The 19,064-nt window shown below is 42.2% G+C and overlaps 1 protein-coding gene across 1 annotated transcript; it reads right to left on the reverse strand.

Moving 5' to 3' along the window:
- Nucleotides 1–3,206: 3,206 nt before the first annotated feature.
- On the reverse strand, nucleotides 3,207–18,568 carry kifc1 (kinesin family member C1). Its single transcript, XM_083646583.1, has 18 exons — nucleotides 18,509–18,568; nucleotides 18,257–18,282; nucleotides 17,789–17,878; nucleotides 16,211–16,256; nucleotides 15,932–15,991; nucleotides 14,618–14,704; nucleotides 13,738–13,936; nucleotides 13,396–13,561; nucleotides 12,220–12,387; nucleotides 10,427–10,540; nucleotides 9,820–9,906; nucleotides 8,920–9,117; nucleotides 8,196–8,360; nucleotides 7,159–7,297; nucleotides 6,661–6,800; nucleotides 5,869–5,942; nucleotides 4,350–4,425; nucleotides 3,207–3,667 (listed from the first exon to the last, which is right to left on the reverse strand). Exons 2-18 carry the CDS (start codon nucleotides 18,266–18,268, stop codon nucleotides 3,623–3,625), a joined length of 1,866 nt encoding a protein of 621 aa, XP_083502709.1. The 5' UTR covers nucleotides 18,269–18,282; nucleotides 18,509–18,568; the 3' UTR covers nucleotides 3,207–3,622.
- Between the last annotated feature and the right edge of the window lie 496 nt (nucleotides 18,569–19,064).

Consider the following 19,064-nt stretch of genomic DNA (forward strand, 5'->3'; position numbering starts at 1 on the left):
TTCATTCATTCATCAATACAAAACAGCAACAGCAAAAAATTAAAACCTAGGGGTGAGTTGGATCAGTGATTACAGGTGTTTTCTAGTATCAGATTTTTTGAAATGTGAGATGGAGGTTATTTCTCTGGTGTGAAATGGGATCTCGTTCCAAATTTTGGTGTGTGTGTGGAAGAATGATCTTAGTCCATAATTATTTTTGTATGCCGGTACTGGTATGAGTGCATGTGAGATTGATCCGGTGATGCGTTCTTGTCTTGTGTTGTGTCTTGGGAGTAAAGCTGTAAGTGTTGGAGAAGAGTTGTTTCTGAGCATAAACTAAAACTTAATGGCTAGACTTTTTGTGTAGTTCTGAAAAGTTGTAGCAGAGGAGTGTGAGAGTGCAGTACAGTGGTGAGTCCAAGGTGGAAAGTTACCATGAATTTTATATGCTCTGTTGTAGAGTCTTGCTATGTTACTGCACAATCTTAGACCTGTCAAGCTGCAGGAACTATTCATGCTTCACAGTATTGATCATTTAGTTGTTTCATGCATTTCATGTTTTTGGGTAACATACTATTATGATTATTATGTATTACTGCTGCACTCTATTTTAATGCACAGTGATACAATGCTGAAACTATATTTGTAGTGTTATGTACTTACGGTACTTGCTACTGCATGTTCTGCACCATGTTTGTGTACCAGCTACTTGTCAGCATGACACCATTTAATTTGTTGTATTCTGATATATAATAAGGGGAAGGGAAAAAACATGGAGACTAATTGTCAACGGGGAAGATGTGAACATTAATCAACAGAAAACATACACATGTATGCCGTTACAGACTGGGAACACCATGTTGTTGCTATGTTATTACTGCAGTGTATAAGCAAGCATTTTAGTTGACAAGGTACACAGCTAACGGATCCATGGTGTTTTCGGTTTAAAACATCTTCACCTTGCTTTGGAATGCGTTGACAATGGGGAGCGAGTGTACTGCTTCCAGTCACCAAAACATCGAACCATACCGTTAGATGTGACGTTAGCTTGCTAGCTAAGCTAAGCTAGCTCAAACGGCTGGACAGCCAGAATGAGCAGCTGTCGAGATGAAACTCACCGTTTTAATGGACGCTGGCCTCACTCCTCAAACACCCCGCAGAGTCCCGTGTTCCAGCTGAAGGCGGCGTGTCCTGCCAGGCTAGCCCGCCGGCCCTGCAGTCTGAGCGGCGTGTCCTGCCAGGCTAACCTGCCGGCCCTTCAGTCGGAGCCGGAGCATTTTTGGAAACTGTGCTCCCCATCTTGCTCCACCAGCACAGACAGCGGCGCGTCGCCTTTAACGAGCCAGACAGACGAGCCAGACTTCGGCCGACAGAAAACACGAGTGTGTAATGTGTGTGTGTGGGGGGTTACTGTGTACATGGTCAAAGACGATTGGATATCAAAGCAAGACACCCCAACTTCCAATCGCTTCCTGTATCGTGCCACGGAGGTATCACCACTACCACGCCCACTTAGGAGACTGGTCAGCCAATGAAGTTTCATACCATTGACTTTAATGACTTACAACCAGAGCCATATAGCCATCTCCATTCACTCCAATGGACCATTTTTTTTTACTCTCAAGAGTTCCAGGAAGTAAGCTCCTGGATTAAGCAGCACTGTCGAGTTGCAGCAAAATAGACAGTTTGTGTTGTACTCTGAAAGGGTTTTTCATCCCTTTAATCAAATTGTACATTATCAGCTTTATTTTAGCATGCAAAAGTAGCGAGACCCATTCCTGGCTGTTCATTGGCTAATGAGTCTCGCATTTTGGTCCTCCACTGATGCCACTCTCTCTCTAGAGCAGGGGTGTCCAAATTCTTTCCCATGAAGGGCCAAAACTCTGGGTGGAGGGCCGAGGGCCAAAAATAAACGTTGTGGAATTACATTAAGATGTATTGTGTTTTATAGAAAATTAAGTCTAAATCTAAAATAACATTTCAATATAATAATCTACTTTTTATCTGTTTGGTAATTGTAATAATTTGCAATTGGTTATATATATTTTAAAAAACATCTGCATTTGTGGGGCACTTAAACATTTAATCAGTAAACACCCAGTTAAAAACAGTTGTATTTTCCACCTTTGTAATCAAGAGAGAAATTTGACTTAATTCACAACTTGAAAAATCCTCAAGGTACTTTGAAAATCAGCTTTATTGTCCATCTTTTGTAAACAATTTGCAGGGATGCAATCTCAGGAGTGAACACAGTATCCGCAGCCACATTCAGACAGTTTCACAAAGTCACCATATGAAAAGGCTTGTCCACCCTTTGCAATCAGTGCAGATATCTGATAACTTGCCCGAGTTGCATTCTGGATTTAAAAAAAATCAGGGAGAAAAACAAACAAAAAAACAAATCCGTGGCAGGCCAAACTTGGTCAGCACTGCTCTGGAGGACACTACATACAGCTAATAACAAGCTGATGACCACACCCATTTTGGAGACCGGAAAAGTACAATTTCTGCAGTGGAATGTCTCTATATTAAATGTCTCCGACATGGTTCAACCACAACAAGTAGGTGTATAGTGGATTTATTCTACCTTGGCTTTAAATAAGATGTAACAGGAAATGATCAGAAGGCAAATGTCGCATGGTCCAGGGAATATGTTGAGTCTTTGGCAACGTGATGTCTTCAGTTGGTGTAATTTGCTTTATCTGTTGTGCTATTCTCAAGATCTTCAGCTCATTCTTTCACTGGGTCAGGTGGTAACTCAACAGATTCTAGTTACATAGATGATCAAGGTGTACATGACAAGATTAATTTTGCTGGAGTAATTACATAAAAAATACTACAGGCAATTTGATAGCGTTCCCGATTGGTTCTCTTCATTAAGAAGTTATTGGTTTAAATTCAGTTCCCTCCAAATAGCCCTGTGCTCAGCATTTTAACTGGAAAGCCTCCACTCTGGCTGTAGTTCCTTGGATTAGATGAGCTGGTATTGTTGACCAATCAGGGTCCAGTGTACTGCTTTGCTTTAAATTAAAAAAAATGTTTTATTGTTAAGTACTGATATTATATATATGTTTTTTTTGACACCCCACAGGTCTCCTGCCTCATTCACCATATTTTCCTCCTTCCAGATTCTGGATAGAAGAGACATGAAGCCACAGTCCCAACATACTGTATGTTGGGCCAGTGTCGACATGGAGTGCATAACACCAAGAAAATAATCATTCAGATCACGTTCCCAAAAAACCGACCTTTATTAAAACATGGACATAGGATATTTGGGAAAAAAACAACAACAACATTTATAAAATACAAATGATTTAAAAGCAAATTAAAACTGTTATAAAAAAGCTGCAGGGCCTTAAACAAGGCATGCATGCATGAACAAGGTGACCGTCAAGGAGGCAAAACAAAACTCAAATCCTGTCAATTTTCAACCAGCAAACAAAATCAGTAGATCAGAAAACTAGTTTTTCATCTAATTCAACAGTTATTGAGTTGAGTGTTGAGTTGAGTTAGTGATGTGTGAACAAATTACATGACTTGTCCACAAGCAAACTGAAAAACTAACTGTCAAACTAAATGAACATCTGCAAACTGCCGATTTTGGAATGATAAAAAATGCTGGTTGAAACCACCGGAATGCCTACTTCCGGTTGGCCTGCGCCGTGCCAATGACCGTCTCGTTCACCTGCAAAAGAATAAACACAAACTATTGGATGGCAAAGCATTAACACACTTGCATTACCAACCTTGGATCCTCTTAACACCATAATATCATCAATCAGTGACGTTCCAACGCATTCCAGCATTATTTTGTGATCAAGTGTTGTAATGTACATTTCTGTAATGTACATTTCTGCTTTACACCCTTTCACAAATATCACAAAGTCTGCCACGATACGACTTAGGGGTCTGTGATCGATATGAGACTGTCATATGCCCATGTAACGCAATCAGCACAATAACTACAAAATTTAATACCTCATCAAATTATAAAGACTTTAATAGTTTAAGGGTCTAAATTTCCCCTAAATTGGTTAATACTTTTCAGGACCCTGGACAGTTTTTTCAGGATACAGGATACCCTCTGAATGATACACCACTGCACACAGACAGCTGGAGTTCTGTTACAGCCCAGACAATCAGAGGCTTGCCCCAACCTTTGTGGCAAAACCCAGAAATGCGGACGAATTGCGATTCAGACCCCACAGTCGCTGAAGTGACGACCTAAGTTGTTGGGTCTGACCATGTGAGATTAACCTCGATGTGATGCCACATGATCCATGTTTGGCCAATTATCCGTCCATAGGAATAAGCAAAGAAATGCCAAATAAATGATCTAGGTAAAAAGATGAAGTACTGCTACTGACCTTTGATGCAAATCTCAGGGAATTTAGGGTTTCTCCCAGGCTGTCTGACTCTGGGGCGATGTTGACAAACATGAGACTGGGAAGAGAAAGACAGCACAGAAATAAACACCACAATATTAGCATATTTTCATGGATGAAATTTCAAAACTTGTCCATGACTTTTCAAGGATCCATAATATAATTTCCATGCAATACGAGGCAGGGTATCCGAATCAATACCAGACATTATTACTAGGGGTGGGAATCACCAGATGCCCACGATACGATACTAAAACGATACTTGAGTCACGATACGATAGTATTGAGATATATTGAATATTGCGCTATTTCGATATATTGTCTTAACTCCTTTCCCTACCTTTTCCTTGACCTCACCGAAGTAAAACATGCAGTGTTTTTTTGTTTTTGCCCAAAATGTAGGCTACATTATTAAGCTTCTCTGGACTCAATACGCCACTGCAGGCGCGGACTGCAACATCGGGCGCCGCGGGCAGATGCCCGGTGGCCTGCAAAAAGAAAATATATATATATATATATATATATATAAATATCGATACTTGGCGTCCAAATATCGATACAGGCAAAATATCGCGATACTATGGTGTATCGATTTTTTCCGCCCACCCCTAATTATTACTACACTGGACCAAAATTAATTTTAGTGCTCGAGTCACTGCGTTACATTACATGGAAGTTATTTAATTAAGAACACAAATATTCCATAAAAATATTAACATGGTAAAATACAAGAAGCACTAAAATCGACAGAGCTAGGTTACATCTACAGAAACTAAATTCACTGTTGTGTTATTAGGTGGAAGGTTACTGTAGGAACGTTACTGTAACAATTAATTTCATTACAAACACGCAAAAAAAATCCACAACCTTTCTGGAATTTAAGGATTTTACTAATTCCATGACGTTTCCAGGCCTGGAAAATGAGATTTTGACTTGTCCAGGTTTTCCATGACCATTTAGAAATGAGTTAATTTACTTAAGGCACAGATTTTGTTCTTACTCAGCCTGGGTGGGTACCGTAATTAAGATATTCAAGAAGCTAAAAATTAATATATCAAAGAGCGTCTGTTGATTTGGTTATGGCAGAGGTTTTAAAAGTAGGAGGCGGGCCTCCAAGCAGTTTCAGGGGAGGCTCGGTGAATGAAGTGAAAAAATATTACCTTATCAAAAGGAGATCACTTATAATAGCCTAATGGTGTGTGATTTGGTTTAAGAGATAGTTCGGATATTTGTAGTTTTGGGGAATTTGACTGTTTTTCCCACTTTCCCAGGGTCAGAAACAAATACATGCCATCAGACAGACAGTTATGTATTTGGTGTAGTCTGATGTATGTCAAACATCAATATTAGGCTATCTGGGCTCAATTGTTAAGTGTCTATGGGATTGAAACCATCATCCAATAAGCATCCAGGAGTGAGGGAGCACCTTTTCCAAGCTTTGTCTGGGGGGAGGCCCACAGTCTCAGACTTTGAAGTTGTCACTTGACGATGCTGAACTCACGTTTTGCTGTTTCCGCCCAGGCAGGTCTGCAGGAGGTAGGTGAGCTTGGTGTTCCTGTATGGAATATGGGTCTCCTGCAACACAAACACATGAACCATTTAGATCTAATCAAAACCCAAATAATTTGTCCAAACATGACCCGACCTAGCCTGATATCAAAATGAATTGTCAACTCATTACACTCAGGAGGAGCGACCGGGGCAGAAAAAGGGTGAATTGGCCAAGTACAATTGGGGAGAAAAAAAAAAATCAGGAAAAAATGAAGCTAAAATGGCTAATTAGTGGCCCAAGTGAGTCAACAGAGGCTCAGCACCATGGAGAGCTCCATTCCTTGGCTACTGATAGAGCTCACCTGAGTAGAGGAGCACAGCGGGGCTGAGTTTGAATCAGCCACTGAAGTGGACTATGAAATCCATCTGGGGGTGGGTGGGGGAGGAGAGGCTGCATGCCAACTGTGAGCGAGGGCTGACTAAATGGCCAGTCACACAGGGACGGCTATTCTGATCGTACCAGTGAGAATGAAACGGGAGACTGATTTCACCACTGAAATTAATGGAAGATAAAAGAAGCCTGCAATTGAATGAGTGAGAGCAGTACTGCGTGTGTGTGTACACTGGGCCATTTTCTCACCAGAAAGGCAACGCACAAAATGCACCAACATTTAAAAAAAGGCCCAGTCCTCAAGGGCTTTTAAGTCCTTAAATTCAAATCCGAGCCATTTGAAATACTTCCAGAGCCTGCAGACACCCTGGAGTCAATTTAGTAGTTTTCATCTAGGAGGTGCTGACATACCTTGTTGGCCAGGGCACTGATGACAATGCTCAGTTGGGAGAGGGAGCTGTTGATGGAATTCATCTCCTTTAAGCGGTCGCCCTGGGCCTGACTCTTCACCATACGCTCGCTACCGGCCAGGTCCACCAGGCACAGAGTGGCTGTGCACACAAAAGCAGAAAACAAAATGTGAAAAACAAAAACGTCCATTAGAAATTAAGTTGTATGCATTAAAACATTTAAATAAACTTGAAAACACAAAGCGATCATATCACATGACTAAATTGCAGGAGTTGTGGACAACATTTCATTTTCCTCAAACTTTTTAGCTTCAAAATTGTTCCATTCAAATCGAAAAATGATAGCTAGTGAAATATTCTGCACCTAAATTGAAGGCAATCCTTCTAAATACACAAGTAAAGCCAGTCAGTGGCTGCCTGATTCTTACATATTCCATTTGGAACTTTTCTCCTAAGGTCTTACTGTTCAGCATGGGAATGCACATGGGTTCATACTCACACTTGCAGACCACGTCCTTTCCGGCGTTCACTCCCTCGATTTCAAGCTGGAAGACCGAGTGAGAGCGAGAGGAGCGGTCATTTTGTTTGGTCTGAGCTGTGGCACGATTCCGATTGGCCACCTCGATCAAGCCGAGTACCTGGTAGACGGAGGAGAAACAGGAGGGAGTTTAAACAGAGGGGCTGAACTTTCAGCTGTATGGCTGTACCAACTCAGAATTCTGTCAGTCCAAAATCGGATTTTGCTGTTCAATATGAATATTCAACTAACTTGCAAAAAGCGAAGTCTGAAGGAGGGCTGGCTTTACCAATGTTTAGGCACTATTACTGGGCTGCCAATGTTAGGGCTCTAATGTTTTGGTGGCAGCGCACTCCCGGCAATTTATCTCACGGGGCCTGTGGTTAAAAATTAGGGATGCACCGATACGAAAATTTTGGCCGATGCCGATAACCGATATTAACATTGCTGTTATGGCCGATAACCGATATCGATATGATCTGTATAAAACCACATTTTTATGATCATCACATTTTGTACGTACTGAAAAACACATGTTAACACTGAATCGAAAAAGTTATGCATTTCTTTATTTGCAAAGCCTTTGGAAAAGCCCATAAATCATAGATTTACTGCATTATTTCATATCAATGTGAAGGATTTGGCTGATAATGATAACCGATATTAACATTGCAACATCTGACCGATACCGATATGACCGATATGTTAAAAAATGACCAACATCGGCCGATACGATTGCCGATATATCGTGCATCCCTATTAAAAATGGATCACGATCATTAATCTTGATGATTTGGAGAACAGTTCTTTCATTGCAATCATCTGCTCATACCATATCACCATTGTGGACCACTCAACTTCAACTATAGATGGAGGTCCAAGTCAAATCAAATGACATCTGATGTTTCTCTATGGCCGAATTGTCCAATCATCAATTGTGGAACTTAAAAAACATGATATAGGTTGATACATGATAAAACTGTGGGACCTTAAATAAACCACTAAGGTATTTGCAGTACCTCATCGATATAGGTGACCTTCTTGTAGGTGAGGTTGGTGACCGTCAGCTCGTTGTTGGCCAACTTGCGGATCTCGTGCTCGGGCCTTTGGATGGCCTTGCCGGTGTAGAGGAGGTCCCGCAGAGTCTCATTGTAGATTTCCACAAAGCTGGCTGTGAAGGTGAACTGAGGTCAAATAGAGACAACGGTCAGACAGCAATAGAATGCTTATTTTTTACGTGCCAATTTCATAAAGTTAATAGACTAAGTTTTAAACACACTTGACAAAAGGTCCAGGGGGACCGAAACATTGTATGATCAATAAATGGTGATGATGAGCAAGAGCAGTGTGCGGCATCTTCTTCCTTCAAGACGCAACAGAGATCACTGAACATGAAAAATATGGGACTTTCATAGGTCCACAAGACTGTTTAGCCGTTCCCCCCCAGTGTGAAATGCAAGCAAAGAGGAAGCGACACGCCATCAAAAAACTATTCTGATTTATTTTGCACATATATCACACATATCCAAAAACTGTAAATAGTTTTGCAGACATTCATTTAGTTTGACAGTTATTGATAGTCGATTTGAGAAGTTGTGGACCAGTGATGTCATTCATACACAAATGACATCTCTGGTCCACAACCTAACTCATAATGTAAAGACATTAAAAACTTGCCCAGTATCTGCAAACACCCACTTCTGTCAACCTGCTTCCCTATAGTACACATTAATACCAACCAACCTGCCAGCCCTGCTCTGCCAGTGTCTCTGCAGCCTGGAAGATCTGCTTCATCGCTCTGGGAATTACCCCTCGGACCTCATCCACATCGCCTCCTTCCATGGTGAACGTCTTGCCGCTTCCCGTCTGGCCATACGCGAAGCAGCAGACGTTGTAGCCGTCCAGTGCCGACTGCACTAGCTGGGAGATCTCCTGGAACACCTGAGAACACAGCACAGCAGTGAAAACACCACGTTGGAAGTTTTAACGCTGAAAGACAGTTTGCCTACGCTGCTGCCCCCTGTGGCAGGTAACAAGTCATCGTTGAGTGGTCTCGTTACATTACGAAAAACAAAAACATAAAATTGGCTGGTAAAATACTCAAAGTAACAATTGGAATGGCTCTTTCCAACAATCAGATATCTTTGCATGGTGCAGGTTCCCATTTACAATTTGCTCTTATCCAGAGAGACTTGCATTTAATTTGGAGGCAGGAGGGTCTTATCAGCACATAATTTAATACATCAACAGCAGAGTTACAGGTTCATTAATTTTCAATCACCTGCATCCAAAAAAATACTTTCATACTGGGTGCAGGACAGAAGTGTAGTAAAGAGAAATAAAGCCTATAAGCACTGAAGGTATTGCTCCTTGGTAGATTTACTGTGTGGTTTTCCCCCCCCTATGGTCTTCTACAGAATCACGGGTAAGACAACTTTACCATGCCATTTTTTTTTCCATAATGGAATTTTGAAGAAAACCCCATTGCTGAAATGACAAAGTGATGTGAAGTGAACCCAGCGCTGAGCCAGGTAAACGTGGATTACTCCCCACCTATTGGACAGTTTTAAAGACAAAGTGTGGATTACTCCCCACCTATTGGACAGTTTTAAAGACAAAGTGTGTGTGTGTGTGTGTGCATACCTCCTCCTGGGATGCCTGAGGGCCGAACACCCGGTCAAAACTGAAGTTGTACTTTGTCTGTTTGCCTGAACTTCGGCCAACGTGAGACTGAGAGGCAGAAAGAGAGAGAAGCTTTTTTACGTCATGATAGAGAGTTAGGCAATTCTTTAAAACAAGAGGTTTTCATAGTGGGAGGTGAGCCTCCCCAGGGGGGCTCCAAGCAGCTTCAGGGGAGGCTCAGTGAAATGGAAGTGAAAAAATATGACATTACCGTAGTTATCAAAAGGAGATCTCATAGAATAGCCTAAATGTGTGTGATTTGGTTAAAGAGAACTACAGTCGTTTGGGTGAATTTGAGTTTTTTTTTTTTTACCAAATTTCCCAGAGTCAGAAACAAACAAATGCCTTCAGACATTTATTTGTGTATTTGGTGTATTCTCAAGTGTGTCAAACAGCAATATCATTATCAGGCCATCTTGGCTCAATTGTTGAGTGTCTAATGGGATCAAATAACAATCATGATCCCATAGGCATATAGGAATCGAGCAAGGGTGGCTGCTTTTCCCAAGCTTTGTCAACCATTAGCTTGATTACTCGACAGTTGGACAGATGCTGGCAAGGTTCCCACCTCCTCTGTCTTGACCAGGGTCAGCGCTTTGTTATCGCAGGCAGAGAGCTGGAGGTGATCGCTGCTGCCTGCAGCCACCAGGGGGCGCACTCTACAAAAGACCATGATGTTGCCCTATAGGGGAGACAACAGAGTGATGGGACACAGACATCATTAGTCAGAGATGAGAGAAATGCAACATATCACATCATTTGAAACTAGGGCGTTTATACCCCGTTCTTATACCGGGTTTTATTTAGATCCGTTTCTTTTATAGTAGGTTTTAGTATTTGAAACTGTCTTATTACCTTTTAGCACTACTGTACTGTCACTAAATGTGAATTTAAGCACTTTTTGCAAGAGTGTGTACTGTGTACAATAAAGTATAATCTAATGTCACTCATTTTAGTTCACGGGTCACATGTCACCCAATTTGGTCTCAAGTGGGCCAGTCAAAATCAATAATAACTAGGGATGTCACAATATATTGCGATATCAAAACGTGACAATATGTATCGTTGAGATGAAATCTCATATCGCGAGAAAAAGAAGCTGAACATGGTGGCACTGATCTGCATCTGATTGCATGCTCGCTCTCCTTTTCATTGCTTCGTTTGAACAGACGAGGGACGTTAGACAAAAGGATGAAAATGGTGAAATTACTCAAATTAGCATAGAGGATGCCCCTCAACTTAGAAATCGATCGCAAAAAAATTGTTAAAATATCGTATCGTTATCGTGAACTGAGTGTATCGTGACACCCCTAATAATAACCTATAAATACCAATCTCAAATTTTTCTTTTAACAGTGTAAATAATTACAGCCAGGTACCTTTTAAGAACACATTTTCACGTAGGGTTCTCTCAGTTTAGCTACCGTCAAACAAATGATCAAATCTACTCTCCGCAACTGTGCATCAATTGACAGCAACTGTGTAATTCTCTATAGTAAGGTAATGAAAATAGTTTACCATTTAGTGATGAATATACAAAACATGAATAGGCTACTTACTATTTAACTTGCTCCTGAAATCTGGTAACTCCTAGCCTTCACAAGTGCATCACATTGGATTGAATGACTTCTCAGTACAATTTTTACACTTTGCAAAGTCATCCTGCCTGTGGGCCAGAATGGACCTTCGCCGGGCCCGTTCTGGCCCCGGGTCAATATGTTTTGACACCCCTGATCTAAATCTAATCTAATCTAAGTACCGTAAATTCCAGACTATAAGCCGCACCTTTTTTCCCGTTTTTTGGCCCCTGCGGCTTATCTATGGATTTTTTCAAAACTTTTTTAGCACTCTTTCTAACTATAAATCCACTTCTGTTTTAATTTCCTCTCTTGCCCTCTTTTCACCACACTGTAAATAACAACACAGGTGGTGTTGTGTTATTTTGTTGAAATGTTAATAAATGGGAGCTTCCTCAAACAGCCATCTCTTTCCCGACAATCCCCTCTGTGCATGAACCCTTACATATGGTAATTAAACATTAAAACACAAAAAAAAAAAAAAAAAACACCATTAAAACACCCGCGGCTTATAGTCCGGTGCGGCTTATATAAGAAAAAAATAGTCAACTTTGCAGGTGCGGCTTATACACCGGTGCGGCTTATAGTCCGGAATTTACGGTATAATCTTAATTTGTGGCAAATAAAACATGGGGGAAGATTCGGTTGACAGAAAAAAGGGCACCTCTTCAAATAAATGCGGACTATACAGATAAAAACCATAAATTTTGAAATCAAGCAGATGGGTTAATTTCAGGTGTGTTTGTTAAGGTCATGAAACCCCAAACTAGATGTGGTAACTTGCTTTGAGCTCCTGGATGGTGTTGTGGAGCCGGCGACGCTCCATCTCGCCGGCATGAAGCTGGTCTTTATGCTCCTCCAGGCTCTCCTTCATGGCCTTGTTGTCACCCTCCGAGGCCTTCAGAGCGGCCTCAACGCGCTCCAGAGCAGACCTCGTCACTGAGAGCGTCGCCTGGAATCGAGAGGACAACCAAAAGAGAAGAAGAAAGATGCTTTTACCCAATCGAGTGTTCTAAAACTTCTACTTAATTTCTTGACTGAATTTGGCCAATGTTGCCAACACAATAAGCAGCATCTGGACAATAGGACTATAATAAGCCATTGTTAGCTTATAATTTTCTTAGCAAAAACAGATCACGTGCAATGAGAATGGGCCTACACGTAGAGATATACATCGTGTCTTACTCATTTAACACTATCAAACCAAGTCAAAATTTGTCCACGCCATGCAAACGTATATCAATGTGTTGCAACAGGACCCTCCGTTTATGTTATAGCACATCCAACAGAATAGAAACTGGGGGTCGTCGTCACCTGCCTGCTAGAAGAGATATGATGGTCCTATACTGTATACCTTAAAGGCTAGATTATGGCACCAACGCTGATCTACAGCAGAGCTTCCCAAACTTTTCAGACCAAGTAGCCTACCACTATGTACCAAACCAAATTTCTCAAGGACTGTGCTGTGCCACTCCGCCCGCCCCCCCATAAAAAAGTCACAAAGGTTTATCAATCTAAAATTAAGACAGATTCAGCAACTGTATGCTTATTTCTCACCTCAAATGTTTTCAAAAATCCATTTTGGTTGTCAATATCTTGTGATATAAGAGAAAGCGAGTTCCCATGTTTTTCCAGTTTGAAATCAGTGGGCAGAAGGCCCAGCGAGTGACTGACAGCGTGTTCGTCCAATCAGGTGCGGCAAGGAAGCAATATTGAAACACGCAAGCGTCCCTTAGTGGGAAGGCGCACAAACCCTTGCAACCAAAAGCACTTGTGGTGGATCACTACCATCAGGGTTAGGTGCTGCTGGTAGTGGAAGTGTCCACCACATGACATGTAACATGACGTTAGATGACATTTACTCAATTTCCCCCACGGTGATCAGCTGTTCCGATTCTGACGATACAGACCATGGGGAAAATTCCCCATTATTTAGCTACTGTCCGACTGCTGACTTTACCTTGTGAGTTTGGAGCTCTCTGTCCAGGCTCTCTCGGAGCGTCTCCGTGACTTTGTGCGTGTCCTGGAGACTGGACAGTTCCGTCTTGAGGACGATATGTTCACTCGTCAGGTCCTGCAGCCGACCCCTCACCCCCGACAGCGCCTGCAGCTCCTCCCTGTACTCTCTAAAAATCACAAATGATAGCACACAGCATGAACTCCCAGCAAACACATGTAACTATTTCCTCAAGCACAAAGATTAGGCATATTTCAAACCCTAAACCCTACTTAAACGCGATTCACATCACAACTGCAGTATCAAACAGAATGATCAAACTGTGAGATCGGTCAGCCAAGGTACCGGTTTTGCACCCTCAGCCGATCCAGCGCCATCTCCAACTCTGAGTTTTTGGTTTGGCCTTGGGTCATGGACGCCCTCAGCCCCGCCACCTCCTGGTTGGATGACTTGAGCTTCATCTGGTAGCTCTGAAGCTTGACCTCCATGTCGTTGACCTTGCCCTTCAGGTCCCAGCCAGCCCGCCGGGAAGCCCCACCTCCACCTGTGGATGACATCACCATCAACCATTTGACATTAGTCATAGTTTGATGTACGGCAGTTCAGACCTTCCTGCAATCTGCCTTTCAGCATGTGTTTCAGGATTGTGTACTTCATTTAGACAAAAAATGATAGGGAATGGGCATCCAAAAACAGCCTAAAACAGCCTAGAATTAACGAGATTGGGAACACCTTATATGCAAAAAGGTGAAAATGTATTCCAGAAGAATGAGTGCAAAAACATAAGTGCACAAAACTATGATATGCTTATGTAATACATGCTGCTATATGCGAGGTGTTGCAGGCAAAGCTGCCTGAGGAACAGCGCTAAAGCTAAACTTGAAAAATGTTGCTGGAATTAACACATTTTGCATCCGAGCGTGCCTGTGTGGCAGGCAGTGTCACAACACTACAGAGGGCGCTGGTTCACCTCATAACACAGCCTTGAGCTTGACGACGGACAAGAGGCTATGAAAAAATATAATTCAATTGGGGCCAGAGGTTGGTCATTTTGACAGACAGGGTCGGAAAAAAAGATCCATCATATAATCTATTGGTGTTAAAATGACAGACAGCCTTCACATTTTTCTGTCATTGTTTATAGATTTTTTTTTTTGTTTAAAACGACCACCGATTAAAGTTAATCCGATGAATATGGGAAGCGGAGTGGAAACTGATTGCTCACCTGCATTTGGGGCAGCAGCAGTAGCAGTCTTTCTGATCGCTCCACCACCTCCCTTTGGTGCAGTGGATGCAATCGGTTTCAGGACAGCTGAGGGACAAATATAAACATCAAGATTAAGAAGTGTCTGGCAAATTATGAATCAACACTATTCTTGAGCCAGGGTCTGAAATTACCACCTGCCAAGCACCAAATGCAGATCATTTATTTCTTTTTTTACAGATAGGTCAGGGTCACCTGCCACACTGGCTACTGGCTAGTAACTTGAGATGAATGTCTGAGTCAAAATTAAGTCTTTGGTCTTTGCCTGAAAACTTAAAAACTATACTTCAAAGGCTTTCTTATCATTTGAATCCTGCTGCAATATAACAAACTTGATCTACGAATAAGTGAGTGAGCTTGTGTTCATTAACATAATACCTGATTGACAAAATGACACTGGTAATAGGCAGCACAGCATATTTCCATGAAAAATGCACATCATTTTTTTTGTCTTTAAATTCATTGTTGGCAGGTTATTATTTTAGTTTACCAGCCGCAGGAAGGTGAGCCAAATGTCAATTTAGATCACAGAGTACTGATTACTAATCTATTTGATAATATAGGCCTACAGGGCAGTCCACATGACAGCCCCTTCGTATCTGCAATCTAAGGTAAAGTTCCAAACTTTGCATCGTTCCCTCCGCCCGTTCTGATCACCTCGCTCCGCCCCCGCTGCGTGGGCTCAAAAAGACGCTCGTCCCGATCGCGACTCTGCTGAGCTCCCCCCTTCGGTCAGAACGGCCGAATCGCTGCCAATCTTTCCGCTGAGACTAAAGACTCACCTTTTCAGGCTCCACCTGGGCCCTTCTTGAACTAACATCTTACAAAAAAAAAAATCCTTCTCAAACCTACTGTAGCGCTAGCCTAGGTAAACCCAGCCACCACGTGACCTGCTCTCAGTTCCCAGTCACTATCATAGTGACTGAGAACAGGTCTGAGAGCAGGTCACGTGGGGGATGGGTTTACCCAGGCTACTGTAGCGCTACGAACTCGGGACCTCTGGCACAGACCAGCCCGATAGCTCGAGCGGTAGTGGAGCCGTGCCATTTCTGAAGCCTACACTACTAATGCTACATGTTACTTATTCCTTCTCAAACTACTTCCTACATGGTGCTAGTCTATCAAAATATCATAGCAGTCATTGATTGTGTTGCATAGTTGTTTTCTGTACTGTTGACAAATTGTGATATTGTAAGTCGCTTTGGACAAAAGCATCTGCTAAATGACGTAATGTAATATTGTCAGGCGTTCAAACTGATGGTCAGTTCATCTCACCTCTGGAAGGACCGGCTGCAACTGTGGCAGCCCTCGGAACTTGGGTCAGCTTAGCTCTGGCTGTGAGACGAGTGAAGGGAGATTTCGTTATGCATCTTGAACATTGATTACACTGGAAATCAAAACAGCTGAATACGCGTTTGATTTCACATAGCAAGACTTCATCCCCCAAGTTGTGCCTCAATTTCTTTCGGCAAGAGAATGGCATGTACATTTGTATGTTTACTGTGGCAAATAAATTGATTCTGAATGATATTAAAGTTTGAATTGGGAACGTACCAACAACAGGTGCCTTTGGCCCGAAAGGCTCCTCCTTGCGCATTTTCTGCAGAAACAAGATCATCATCTTAAACCAGGGTTACTCAACTTGATTTGCCCGGGGGCCACTTGCAAAATGACAGGAGGCCAGGGGCCAGTTAATAAACAAGTAGCGGTTTGTAGATTTTTGGGGTGTCAGTCGGAGTTTAGTCACAATTTTGTGCACAGGATATTTAGTTAGGTTCAAGTTATTGTATGTAAGTAAGTGCCTGGGTGGCGGGCAGATGGCCATATTTGACAATTTATCATGCGTTCCTTTATCGCAAAATAAACTGGGATGTGGAGGCTAAATGACATCACATCCGTTTTGTTAGCGTTCCATTTGTAGAAAACTTGAGCTGGGAAGTTCACTGTTCATTGGTCAGATCCAGTCACTAGCCAGGCTAGCCATTGTTAGCAATAACAATTGACAACATGGCATTTCGCAGCATTTTGCACATACAAACACTGCAGCCTCATGTCCACACAGATAGAAGTTAGGCAGTGCTGTGTGTACAGCTGATTTAATGAGACAGAAACAAAACAGAAGTGCTAAACAATATTACTACTACTGTTGTTGCGCGGCACAGCCATCTTGGATTTTTGAGGTTGGGGCTGCTGCTGAGGCTCCTACGAGTTTTGAATGGGAAATACCAGCTCTGATGACGTCACCGCCCAGCTCATGACCTTTGAAGTTGTAAGATTACCAGTCGCCAGTTATAAAGGAATGCACGATTAGCTGGAACTCAGTCAAACTTTATTTAACTTTAGTTTTCATTGTGAATTAGAAAATGGTTGGGGGGCCACTCTGCACCGCATCTGGCCCCCGGGCCGCAAGTTGAGTATCACCGTTTAAACCATGGCAACAAAGGCTTGAGTCATTGGGTTAGAACACTAAACTCTCCTTGACTTTCCCGACACACCTTGTCCTTCCCTGATGAGCTACCTAACCCTACATGACATTACAGTGTTCAATGCAGTTACATTATTTAGGCAATTAGCTCATGTTTGTATCTGTATTGGAGCTTGGTGCAACACAACAGATGGTGCAAACTTCAGATCATCTGAAGTTTACCACATTTTTATGTTAAAGGTAAAAAGGTTAAAAGAGAAGAGGATAGCACTCCAAGTTAACTTTTTTTTATTGCCTGCAAACATTTCGGGCTCTTAACCCTTCATCAGTGCAGCAGCAAACAAATCAGGTATCACACAGGTGACTATATCATGGCAGCACTGGCTCAGGTGTGGTGATTGTCACCTCATTAACATAACTGATTCGTAATTGCCTACAGTGCAATCTTCACTCCAAACAAAAGAGGATACAAACAATCAATAGATCAAAAAAAAAAAAAAAAAAAAAGACAGAAAAAGCATCACAGAAAACAGGTAAATACTATCTCCTCATTCATCCATCAAAAATAAATCAAAAAACGCGCTCAACTCAACAAATAACTGGGTGCTAAATCCACAATGAATGTCAAGATTAAAAGAGAAGAGGATAGCACTCCAAGTTAACTTTTTAGGTAAGGTAAAAAGGTATAAATTATTTTTAGTACACACCTGTGCCGGCTGAGCCTCGGCAATGCTCTCAGAGCTGCTGGTCAGGGCCCTCTTCTTGCTCGACATGATTGGCAAGCGGGATGTCGCGTTCTGTGTATGAGCAAAACAACCCAACTCAAACATTAACGTGTCTCTTCCAAGCAAACCTCCATCGGGAATACGGGTGTAACGTTAACGTTAGCTACTACAGTTAAAATGTCAGATGCGAAACAAATCCGCAATCTATGTTCCCGAAGAGAATGTAGAAGAACATTTTGGTGTGGTGAGCATCGTAATGTGCTTTACGTTAACGAAGTTAGCTAGTGAATGAATGATATTAGCTAGTTCTGAGCTAACATCATTCATTCAAGAGCAAGCTATCGTTAGCTAACGCTAGTTCCGTTGCTTCGTAGCGTTAAACGATGACAAACGAGTGAGTTTTCGGCTTGTGTCAATAACGTTAGTAATTGTGTGCGGGTCAGGACTCACCTCTTTGCTCATTTTTTGTCTTTTTGCTGAAATGAGACAATGACAGAAAACATGTATTCAGTAAATGTGTTGACGCTAGTATTAGCGTTAGCACAAGCTAGCTGTTGTAGACAAACAAAACAATGCAACGCTTTAGCTAGGGGTGCGCGAGACGAGAAGATAAATTGAAATGACGTTATTGGAGGGGTTTCTTAATTTCCCTTTTAACATTTACAACAACATAACAGCAAGTTGATTAAAGATTTCGCGTACCTTGGTTGATATTGTCACTTCACTACTAGTAGCTAGCTTTTTCCACCGTCTCGTCTCCGGCCCGGTCGAATTTGAAATGCAAGTGTTTTGGTGGGCGCTTTTATAACTGGTTGATTCCAGCAGACCAGCACAAACCCCACCCTCTTCTTCTTCTTCTTCTTCTTCCTTGAGGTTTATGGCGGTTGGCAAACATATGTATGTGCATTACCGCCACCTACTGGAGTTTGATATCCTCTTCATAGTGCAATCTATTTACAGTGTACAATATCCACCCATAGTGCTGTCAATTCACAGATATTGTCCATTCTATGACTCAGTCTGATTAACCCCACCATCCGTGTGCTGTGCTGTGCTGTCTTTTCTTCTTTTGGATCGGTTTCTGGCAGACTAGGCGCGGTTTTAGCCATGGTAGCACATTGCTGCCCCACACTGGTGGGTGCAGATCAGACATGTCAAGTATAGGCTAGTTACAGCAGTCTTACACAGTGGTTCTCAAATGGGGGTCTGGGGACCACCAGGGGTCCTTGAGGGGGTTCCATGGGGTCCCCAGCCAAAA

This window comes from Poromitra crassiceps, assembly GCF_964638095.1.
Source record: "Poromitra crassiceps genome assembly, chromosome: 11".
Classification (NCBI taxonomy): domain Eukaryota; kingdom Metazoa; phylum Chordata; class Actinopteri; order Beryciformes; family Melamphaidae; genus Poromitra; species Poromitra crassiceps.